The 12,039-nt window shown below is 40.1% G+C and overlaps 1 protein-coding gene across 3 annotated transcripts in view; it reads right to left on the bottom strand.

Moving 5' to 3' along the window:
• Positions 1–12,039, bottom strand: part of FBXO21 (F-box protein 21) — a 42,281-nt gene that overhangs the window by 20,972 nt on the left and 9,270 nt on the right. For all 3 annotated transcript variants that reach the window (XM_023513268.1, XM_003789936.3, XM_023513269.1), the window contains exons 4-8: positions 9,307–9,428; positions 6,375–6,521; positions 5,949–6,085; positions 4,831–4,967; positions 1,193–1,372 (exon numbers count right to left, since the gene is read on the bottom strand). In XM_023513268.1, the coding sequence (XP_023369036.1) occupies positions 1,193–1,372; positions 4,831–4,967; positions 5,949–6,085; positions 6,375–6,521; positions 9,307–9,428 (723 nt within the window). The remainder of the gene's footprint in view (positions 1–1,192; positions 1,373–4,830; positions 4,968–5,948; positions 6,086–6,374; positions 6,522–9,306; positions 9,429–12,039) is intronic.

Below are 12,039 nucleotides of genomic sequence, written 5' to 3'. Positions count from 1 at the left end.
AAATTATTGTTTTTTTTGGTAGAGACAAAGTCTCACTATATTGCCCCGTAGAGTGCCGTGGTGTCACACCGCCCACAGTAATCTCCAACTCCCGGGCACAGGCAATTCTCTTGCCTCAGCCTCCCGAGTAGCTGGGACTCTAGGAGCCTGCCACACCGACTACTTTTTTTTGTTGCAGTTTGGCCGGGGCCAGGTTTGTACCCACCACCCTCGGTATATGGGGCTGGTGCCCTACCCACTGAGCACAGGTACTGCTCAAAATCTTAAGCATTTTTATTAAGTAGATACCTCAGTAACAATGTACATAATTTTTTTGTTTTTTTGAGACAGTGTCTCACTTTGTTGCCTTTGGTAGAGTGCCGTGCCCTCATACCTTACAGCAACCTCCGACTCTTGGGCTCAAGCGATCTTCTTGCCTCAGCTTCCGGAGTAGCTGGGACTATAGGTGCCTACCACAACACCCAGCTATTTTTAGAGATGAGGTCTTTCTCAGGGTTAGGCTGATCTTGAACTCCTGAGCTCAGCCTCCCAAAGTGCTAGGATTACAGTTGTGAGCCACCATGATTGGCTACACTGTACATAATTAAAAACAAATTCTGAAAAGTCAGAGCACAGAGGGTATTTTAGGGCAGTGAAACTACCCTGTATGATTCCCTAATGGTAGATACATGTCATTAGGTATTTATTCAAGCCCATGGAATGTGCCACACCAGGAGCGAACCCTAACGTACAGTATGGACTATGGGAGACAATGATGTGTCAATGCTGGGTTGTTGATTTTAACAAATGTACTACTTTGGTGGGGCAGGCTATACTTGTGTGGGGTAAGGGGGAATCTGGGAATTCTCTATACTTCCTTATTCTATTTTGCTGTCAACCTAAAACTGCTCTAAAAAATGAAGTCTATTAGAAAGAATTCTGTAGTCAGAAAACTACTACTGTACAACCTACAACTTTCTATTTTCCTTGTAGGACAAATCCTTAGACTCCAAAGCTAGACAGTTTCAAGACTTACACATGAAAGCATCTTGCCCCTGAAAAATAACCTTCGCCAGTCTAAGATAATCTTGTTACTGAAGCTTTCAAAGAGAACTTGTCCACTGCAAAGACCTCAGAGAAGTCGCCTGGCACATCCCAGCCACATTCAAGCATCTAAAGACACTCACTCTGCAGAAGCATCAGGAAACCTTACCGCTTCCCCAGGCTTAACAGGTTCCCCACCATTCTCTGTAAGACCTTCTTCACGTTGACCACCCCATACAGTGCTGCAGTCACATGTTGGCCAATCAAGTATTCACATTCTTTCACTGTCAGCTGCTTGCCCTTTCCAAAAGCATCTATGTAGATGTAGTCAAAGATGTCCAGGGTTGCCCTATACAAAGAGCCAAATCTCTGATGAAAGTAGAGCAATTTCTATTTTAAATTTCCATAATACGTAGCTCAAATGAGAAGCTGAATGTTCAAACAGCAACATTTCTACTTATAATATCAAAGCCTTGTACAAAGTTTACACCCTGACCCTTTATGCAAACTCTGCTGTGTTAAGACAGTACTATCATAGTACCCTCATATTTAAGAAACAGCACTGACATGTGCCATCTAATAGAAATTTTTAGAAGTCATCTTGAAATTCACAGAAATCTTTCAAATTCTGCCAGGAATATCTGTTGGACTTTGGCTGAGAGAAAAATTTATGGAATGCCTGAGGCAAACTATTAATCTCATGGATTAACAACAGTTAACTGCCTGTGGATCCTGGGTGTTGAGGACCTACTAAAGATTATGGTACCTCACACTGGAAGGATTCAGCTCTTAGTTCTGCTGAGATGATAAGCCCATCATGGTCTCAGGCCAGGAACCCTATGCTAGAGCACAGAGAGCTGGGCCCCCGAACTCAAATCACATGGCTCCTCCCATGGGACCGCCTCCTGTGGACCACACTCACTGTGCTCTTGACAGGGTGGCCCACGCTGAGCAGAGTGGTGAGCAGAGGCCATGTGATGCCAGTTCACACCACACTGCCAAGTTCCTTCTCTGTGGGGCTCACAGAGAGATACAGGAACCTCTTTGTTTCAGGGATAGTTTCTTTCTTTTTTTTTTTTTTTTTGTAGAGACAGAGTCTCACTTTATTGCCTCTGATGGAGTGCCGTAGCATCACAGCTCACAGCAACCTCCAGCTCCTGGCCTTATGCGATTTTCATTTGTTTTTAAAGGAAATAAATGAAAAAAAAATTTAATGCCTAGCTATTAATAAAACTCTTAGCAAAATAGGAATTTGGGATGGTAGCTTTCATAAACCCAAGGAAAGGTATTGACTGCCCCACAATGCCATGCTTGATGGTAAAAACAAAAAAATTTCTTCTGAGACAAAGACTTGCAGTGTTACCCAAGCTGGCCTTGAACTTGTGGGTTCAAGAGATCCTTCTGCCTCAGCAGCCTGAGTAACTGGGACTATAAACACAAGCCATTGCGTCCAGCTTTGAAATTTTAAAAGCATTCCATTTAAAGTTACCAGGGTGTTGTTATTGTTTCTAATCAACTTAGTACTAAAGGAGCTGGCCTGTAGAGTAAGAAAAAGAAACAAACACAAGTGTCTATAAAGTTCTTGTGCAATTAAAATAATTAACTTTATGGATACCCTGTATATAAGTGTCAGAAAAAAATTAGAAACAAATTGTCACTATTCACAGACATTATGATTATCTACACAGAAAAGCCAAGAGTTGACAATTTATTAGCACTAATGATTTATTCTGTAAAGGCACCGAATAACCAATGTATATCAAAATATCAGCCACATTCCTCCACACCATCAATACTCACAAAATTAATTTTTAAAAAATTACTATTTACAAATAGCAATAAAGGTACTTGAGAATAAACTTAACAAGATGTTAGCCTGGTGAAAAAAAGGATAAAATCTGTTTAAGGATGATACAGATGACCTAAATAAATGGAGAGGTCGATGTTCACAGAAAGGCTCAACAGCAACACACTGGCCATGCCCACTATATTAATCTAGAGCTCTAATCCAAAGTAATCTCTGACTCCAATCAATACCCACAAAGGGTTTTTAAGGAACCTGATAAATTGATTGTAAATCTATACAGAAAAGCAAAAACTAAAAATAGCCACGGCCATTTTAGAGAGAGTCTCATCCTACCAGGTATGCGGGATAATGATGAAGTGACAGTATTTAAGACAATATGGTTTGGTGCAGTGACAGAGAAAAGAGATCAAAGGTAGAAAGGAGACAGGACAGGGAGGGTCCAAAGCCCAGTACCATCCATCCCTGCTTCTTCCCTACGGGCTGTGTCCTTTATGGATCTCAGTGCTTATTTCTGCCAAGGTGCCTGTGCCTGAGGGTATTAGCAATGCTTTATATTGTTTATTTGCATTATAGTAGATGTTCACTGTAGCCCCCAAAGAAAAAATGATACTGTTATTGCACACAGCCCTACCCTGTCCCGAGTTACTGTGGCAAATAACATGGAAACTGGTGTCTCAAATGCTTTACATATTATGCTGAAATCCTTGGATGATTACACAAGCATTTAAGAATATGAGAGATATTGGAGAGGTGGTTATTTGGTAAGACAAGACAAGCTGAAAAATCACTTTTCTCATTTAAAATAACAGAAAATGGGTATGGGTATCTACTATCCAAAATTAAACTATCCAATGCATTTTTAGAAACACGTACTTAGAAAACAAGAGAAACCTGCACAGTTATTTAAGAAAACACACGTATGTAATGAACTACAAAAAACTGTATGGAAATAACACTTCAAACTAACTTGTTGTTAGTTAGAGGAGAGGAAGGAGAAAGGGATAAGGAAGAATACCCAGAAGGATTTAACCATGTAATGTCTTATTTCTTAAACTAGGAGGAAGACACAGAGAACAACTGAACTTTTTTTTTTTTCACATGGCATTAGAAACTCTCCTAGGTGTATAACGCTCTGGATGGTCTCACTGAATTCTCTAAGTCATGTTAAGACAACATTAACTTCGTTTTACAGAGGAAGAAATTAAGATTCAGAGGAAGCCAGCACAGGTTTGAACCCAGTCTGACTTCGTATCATACTGCCCATCACTTCACCAGAAGGCATCAGAGTTAAGCATTAAGAAGTATTTTCAAAGAATAGGAGATAGGTAAATAACTTTTTCTTTTTCCCCTAAATGGAAGATATAATGAGAAGGTATTTCTACCTATTTGATTAACTATTTCTTTCAGAAAAGCTAGATTATAACTAGAAATAAGCTTCTGTCCTATAGAATATGAGTTTTAAAAAAGAGAACAAAACAGAAATCAACCCTACCTAAAGGAGAACCTGGCTACCCAGTTCACTCTCTCCCTTTTTTTGCCCTTCCTCACCCTCTCCTCCTGCACAGTTGTGTGGGAGAAGAGGGAGACTTCATGGGAGAAGGAAAGAATCTCTTTAAGAACTCTTTGATCTAATCTGCTTTGAAACAAAAGGACTTCGACAGCCACATTAAGACCTTGAAGTCCTAGTTCTACTTTTTTTAAATTAAACTTTTTCTTTTGAGATAATTATAGATTCACCATATGGTTACAAAAACACGTAAAGATCCAGGGTACCCTTCACCCAGTCTCCTCTGAAGGTAACATCTTTGTGTAAATATAGCCCAATAACACAACCAGAACACTGACTTGGTACAGTCAGGAAATAAACCAGTTCCTTCCGACCCTGGTCCTGTTTTTGACCTCTGATTGGTTGCACTTAACAATATCAAAAACCAGGATCCCTCTGGACACAGTGGGACTGAATACTCAGGACCAATTACAATGTGCCTTAGATGGCTTACCCTTCTGCGCCTTGGCACCACCTCAATAGGAAGTGACTTGGGAAGTTGACGGGTTCCAGTGGGACTCCCAACTGCCGGGCAATTGTCAAATACAGCAGAGACATGCTGATGGGGATTCCTGTTCTGCGGATCAAAACCTAAAGGAGAAAAAAATGCTGCCAGTTCACAATTCACCAAGATGACCGGCATGTTTTCATTCTTTCAATAAACATTCTCATTAGGGAGCTTTTGTGCATCAGGTATAATGCTTGTTTTTGAGGTTTACGTGGCTGATATTTTATTTATTTAGCTCAAGGGACAGCAAACTACTACCCATGGGCCAAAAGCAGTCCACCAACTATTTCTGCACAGCCTGGATAAGAAGAGATTTCACATTTTTTTTAATATTTGAGAAAACAGTCAAAAGAATACTATTTTGTGACATATGAAAATTACATGAAATTCAAATTTCAATGTCCATATATAAAGTTTTGTTGGAACACCGCCACGCACATTTGTTTTTGTATTGTCTGGGGCTCCTCTCACATTACAATGGTACAACTTGGTAGTTAAAGACAGAGACCATATGGTCTGCAAAGCTGGGATAATTTACCGCCTGGCCCTGTATAAAGTTTGCCAGCCCTTGATTTAGTCCCTCCTTTTTCTGGAAAGAATTTAAGACCATTTCAAGGAAAAGTGTGCAAGATGTAACAAAAAAAATGATAAGTAGCAGGTAAAGCAACAAAACAGATATGCAAATGGAGCCAAGCAGGAAACAAATAAAAAATAAACATCAGAGTTATGTAAACTTCATGTAGCTGGGCCGCAGGTTTGTTCCAACCTCCCAGAGGCCAATGTAAAGAAAAGGCCCTGATGAATTTCACAGTTCAGTGTTCACAAGACAAAAACTTGACCAAACTGAGCCACAGAGACACCTATTTCTAGTCAGAAATTTATCTCAAGGGTCTGCACACAAAGTACACTCCATGATGAAATAGATAAAATTCACAGCAAGATCTTTAAAGTGGAGGAAAATGAGTTTCACTAGGCATTCTGAGATAGAAAAGATATAGTACTTGCCTTCAAGAAATGTAACCACAGATGAGCTTAAAGTAGTATTTTACTCCAGCCATATTTACCTGGTGCATATATAAGTTTAGGGCATTATAGTAGTCCATTCGATTTCCCTTGAACTTCAGCTGGTCATAAAGGACATAGTTCATGGCATCTAGCACCTGGCTCTGAAGTTCTATTTCCATTATCATGGAAGATTCACCTGAAACACAGAGATCTACTCTGGGACACAAACACATATAAGGTTGTGACTGGCACCTAAAACAACCCATGACATGCAGGCAGAGGCAATGATCCTAAAATACTTATCAAGTGTTGTCTATCTAGGGAGGAGAGAGGATTTAAAGTGTTTTACACTGTCCAAGTAAACATGCAGTTCTGTTTTTTTCCTCACTTTTTCATGACATAATGAAAAAGTACACTAACAAATCTCCCAAATTAACCAACTCCTCTTTTTTAAAAATACAGTCGGATCCAAAGCAATGCCACACCTGCCTTGAAGGCCAAGCTGGGATGGCGACTGTTTATGCCCCGGAGAGTTTTGCAAACAAGCTCTACAATGCTGTCAATCTGGGCCTGGATGTCTCTGAGGCTGATGTCTGAGAGAGGATTGCAGTACTGGTCAATATACACGGCACCTGAAAATGAACAAGAATTGTGGAATAAATGCTTATTTTCACTCTGTTCTCATTAGTTTGTTATTTTACCCCATACAACCTGGGCCATGGCTATTTACATCATCCACTAGATAAGCTTCTTATCTCAGCTGGCAGGCCTTGCTGCTAACACACTAAGGAACAAGAAAGATTTTCAGAACAAAGGAGTTTACACTTTGCTTTTTTTTTTTTTTTAAAATAAATCAAATGTTTCTTAGAGGTCACAGACTCAAAACCTGCCCCCCCCCCAAAAAAAACAAACCTGGGTGATATACGGCGTATTTCCACATTCTATTACAAAAAGAAACAAAGGAGATATTTTCAAACTATTTCTCTATCTTCTCTGACTTTCTTAGTGGTTCAAAATCTAACAACTCTGAAAACTTAATGGTATAAGACAGTCCCTTTATTTACAAAAATGTGGAAAGCCCTCAGTGACAGACATGCCGTTTCAGCAAATTACACCTCTCCAGGGTGGATAGTAAATGGACTCTGGAGATAACCCTCCTTCCAAATGAGATAAACAGGGAAGCTGCAGCTGCAACGTCGTACAGACACTGCAGTCTCCAAAAATCACTATCACAGCCGCAGGGAAATTTCTAGCCACAGACTGAAGGGCTAACTTCATCATTTGGGTAGAGGACATTTTCACTTGAAAAGCCCTTGAGTTGGCCTCTTTGCCTGCTTGCCCTGGCAATGCAGGCGCGTTGTCTAAAGCGAATGCATCCTGCTTTGTTCCGCTTTCTTATTACTCTGTAAGGCTATCTTTCTCTTCCTCAATAAACTTTGTTTCATGTTTGCCTTAAAAAAAGAAAGCTTTCAATTTGTGTTAAATTTAAGAGCCCTCAGACCAGCTCAGGATCTTGACCCCCCTGCCAATGTCCCAAGGAGGTGAAAGTAGGTGACAGGGTGTCAGAAGACCTCAGTGCTGAGAGGCTGGCTCCTGAGCCTCCACCAGCCCTCCCTTCCCTACGGTAAACTACAGGGGTTCAGGCCATACTTCTTAGGTACCTTCTACCCTAACACTGTGGCTCCAGATTCCTTCAGCAGCATCCAGGTTATTCTAGTCAGTCATCAAGGATCAAAGCCCTGGGCCAACTTCCAGTTACTCAACTACTTAAAAACCTTCAATGGCTTCCCAATGCCACTGATTTGGATGGGTTATTTGAAAATTACAGCTTCAGAAAATGACATGAAGGCTATGTTACCCAGTTTGATGAAAATATTTCAGATTGTATACAGAACAGCACACTGTACCCCGTGACTGCATTAATGTATACAGCTATGATTTAAAAAAAAAAAAAGAAAGAAAAGAAAATTACAGTTTCATATTTGGAAAATGAAAAAAAGTATTTGTTTTCACATATAAGCTATAGAAAATAAAGTTCTTCATTCTATTCTCAACTGTGAAATAAACAGAAGATATGATGACATTCAACTCCAGTATTATGATTCTGGGGTAAGGATATTTTATTTTAATCAACTAAAACAGATTTTTCATTTTCTTTTTAGACTTTCCTATAATCAACTAACATCTGCACTAGGCATTGTGGGGCATATGGGCATCATAACACATGGACAAGGAGCATAACTAGTTGGAAAAAAGAAATGTATACATAGCAACTAGAAAGAATGCAAGGTAGTTTATTATTCAATTCTACTGTGGTAGCTCTGAGGCTAAGAAACTCTGTGAGAAGTCAGTTGAAACTCAAAAGAAATGAGGCTTCCGCTGGACTTTTGAGAGAGAATTATGAGAAAGAGAGATGCCACAGATGAGGGGTATCTGTAAAGTACCAGACCGGAGCAGATGGGACATTCCGGGGAGAAAGGAAAAAAGGTTTGGAGTGAAGGAGGAGGAAGAAATCATGAAGGGCATTGAAAAGCAAGCAGAGATTTAATTTAAAAAAGGATATCAGTTGTCCACATTGCAGGTTTCACATGAGTAGTGAGGAAGCTGAGTTTTGGACTGGATAGGCACTGATGCTTTGGCTTTCCAGGGCAGTACGGGTGATGTTCATGAAAGCAAGTATTACTTAGAAAGCTGGTGCTGGGAGAGATGGCCACAGCCCACAGGAGAACAGTGGGAGAATGAGGACAACATGACAATAAGATTCATTAGAAAGGAAAAAAAAAAATCAATGAGTCTGGTAAATCAGCGCAACTAAGGAATGAAAGTAGATGATCAATCCTGTCTGTATTTCAGAACCACAATTTATGGGCGTGTCTGTATAATATTGTAGAAATTAAAAATAGTTTAAAAAAATGAAGTCATACGTTGTTCCTGTTCAACTTAGTAAGAACAGAATGTAATTTCTTTCATCTTGCCTGTCCACTTGACTTCTTTTTCCTCACTTCTTATTATGGACAAACAGACTCACTGATGCACAAGAACATTCTGTCCTCAATAAACTCCAACCCTAGAGGTTAAGAGATATGCTTAAGGTCACTTGGAGACAAAACAGATTTTGTTTATTTTGGATTTGGAAATGATGCTTTAAAGCTTAGAAAAATAGGGAATTGAGGGAATTGATCTCATTAGCTAATGTATCAATCTCATACTTTGAACATGATGCAACTTTAAGAAACACTATCTCTTTAGCTGACTTTGATAATATCTTAGCTCTACATTTAATACTTTTGTCACCTCACTGCAGAAGACTGTGCACCATGGTTTACTATTCTATTCCTTTACTAGCAAGGACAATTCCCACAACTGCGCAGTCATGTACTGAAATACCATTGCCCGCATGTCTGAGAAAAGACCTACCTTCAAGGTATGATTCATAGTCATCGGGCTGCTGAAGAAAAGCCTTGAGATTATTCAAAATTTTCTGTTGCCGTAGGTAGTAAAGAATTTTTTTGGCATAGTATTTCCAAGTCAAAGCTTTTCTAGAAACAAATCAGTAAGAATTAAGATTTGAAAACCTTCATTATTATTTTTTTTTTATGCTTTACACTAAACTTACTATGCAGTCTTCTTAATAAGAAAAGTAAAATTAGCCCACACTCTTATCATACTTATTGTCATGGAAGCAGACAGCACAGTTTAGGACTTTTTGTAATACAACACTAAATTAGTAACAGTTATGTTTGGCTTCAGATTTATTTGCCTATATCTTTGGTCAAAGCAAAATCAAAGATCAGCCTATAAAATGAGTTAAGCTTGAGGGGACAGGTGGCACCTGGAACCCTCTGCTGTGCTCTCAGCCTTGGGGTACTCAGGTTCTGTGCCCATTGCCATGGTGAGCTCTTCAGGTCAATGGTTTCACTTATCATCAGCACTGACAACCCCCACTTTGTTACAGAACAGAGTTCTCCCTTGACCTCCAGACCAGTGTATATAAACACTTTTACCCGTCTACTCCACATTCCCACTTAGACTGCTTTGAGCACCTTAAACCATGCTCTCCTAGTCACCCTCATCTCAGATAAAGGCAACACCATCATTCCAGTTGCCTGGAAGCCAAAATCCTCCAAGTCATACTGGATGCCTTGCTTTCCTTCCTAAGCCACATTTAACCCCTCAGCCAATGCTATCAGTTTTAGCTTCAAAGTATATTAGAAATGTGAACCCTTCTCCCTAACTCACCCAAGTTGCCATCATCTTTTATTATAGCTATATCCTCCTGAGTTTCCTGCTTCAAACATCACCCTAGCTGGGCATAGTGGCTCATGCCTGGGGAGGTTGAGGTGAGATCACTTGAGCTCAGGAGTTTGAGACCAACTTGAGCAACACAGTAAGACCCAATCTCTACTAAAAATAGAAACACTAGCAGAGCATTGTGGTGGGTGCCTACAGTCCCTCCTATTTGGAAGGCTGAGGCAGGAGGATTGACTAAACCAGGAAATTTGAGGTTACTGTGACCTAAGGCACCAGAGCACTCTAGCCTGGGACAAGAGAGCTAGATTCTGTTTCAGAACAAAAGCAAACAAACAAAAATCTTGCCTTTTACAGTCTCCCCTCCATTTGGCAGTGTACTCCAGTTTAATTGGTCAGATGCATCACCACAATCTCCGACCTCAAATTCTCCAGTGGTTTCCCACTTTGCTTGAAGTATAGGCCCAAGTCCTAATGAGAAACTAAAAGGTCTCTTAAACTATTTCCCCATTAGTGCTCTGACCTCAATTCCTACCATTCCCCCTCACTCCAGCCACTGAGCCATACTTACATCCCTGGCGTTCCTTTACCATGGCTGGCTGGTGCTCAGCACTCTCTGTTCCTTCTGACTAGAACATTTTCTCCCTGGAGATCTTCAGTCTGTTCTCTTACCTCTTTCTAGGTTCTGATTCAATTGTCCCTTTGAGTAACTAACACTTTCCCATAATGCTTCTCATTTGCTAATATAATAAATAATTTTCTTATTTTTTAGTGCTCATCTCCCTGACTAAAGTATAAGCTCCACGAAGGCAAGGATTTTCTCATGTGTTGTTTACTGGTGTATCCCCAGTGCCTAGAATAGTCTCTGGCACACACCAGATGCTCAATAAAACTTACTGAGTGAATACAATTTTTTGCCAGATCTTTCAAGTATACACAAGGATCTTTCAAGTATACGCAGGAGAGAGACAGTGATTAAACTTCATGAAGAAACAAAGAACTCGCCACTCTGGAGGGAGGTAAATGAAAATCAGCAGAGCTCTATCTATGTTAGTCTTTGAGTTGTAAAGTACAGCAATCTAGAAAATCATGTCAAACAAATGAGTAGCTGAATGAATCATTATAAGGTGAATGAATCGTGATAATTCATTCACTCTTGGTTCTACCACTTGTGCCAGGAAACAACTTTGCAGACAATCCAACAGGCCTCCTTCTCCCTCTTCAACCAACAATATTTATAGTGGAGGCCAGGTGTGGTGGCTCATGCCTGTGACCACAGCACTTCGGGAGGCTGAGAGGGGAGGACCATTGGAGGCCAGGAGTTCACTGCTAGCCTCAGCAATATAGCGAGACCCTGTCTCTACAAAATAAACAATCACAATCCATACCTCTATGGTCATCACTTCCTTTTCTCTACGGTACACATTCTTACCATCAAAAGTGCATCCCTAAACACTCTAGTTTGTTTTTAAGTCTTTTAAATCTCTTCATCTACAGGCTATCCTTCCATTTTTTTTTCCTCCTTATATTTTATTTGTTGAAGAAGTCAGGTTGTTTGACCTGTAAGTTCCCCATAGTCTGGAATTTTCTGACTGAATCCATCTGATGCAATTTAACAGGGTCTTCTGTCTTATGAATCTCCTATAAATTGGATATAGACCCTCGATCAGATTCAGATTCCCTTTATTTGGCGAGACGATTTTATAGGAGGTAGTACATTCTTCCATTAGGAAGCAATAATTTCTTGTTGTTTCTTTTGAGATGTTAGTGGCAATTGATCTGTTACTTTTTTTTTTTTTCGAGACAGAGCCTCAAACTGTCCCCCTGGGTAGAGTGCCATGGCATCACAGCAACCTCTGACTCCTGGGCTCAAGCGAGTCTCCTGCCTCAGCCTCCCAAGTC

This window comes from Otolemur garnettii, unplaced genomic scaffold (genome assembly GCF_000181295.1).
Source record: "Otolemur garnettii isolate 467f Iridium unplaced genomic scaffold, OtoGar3 scaffold00038, whole genome shotgun sequence".
In the NCBI taxonomy this organism is placed as follows: Eukaryota; Metazoa; Chordata; class Mammalia; order Primates; family Galagidae; genus Otolemur; species Otolemur garnettii.
The sequence above is the reverse complement of the archived record's forward strand: the minus strand, read 5'-3'. Positions and strand labels throughout refer to the sequence as shown.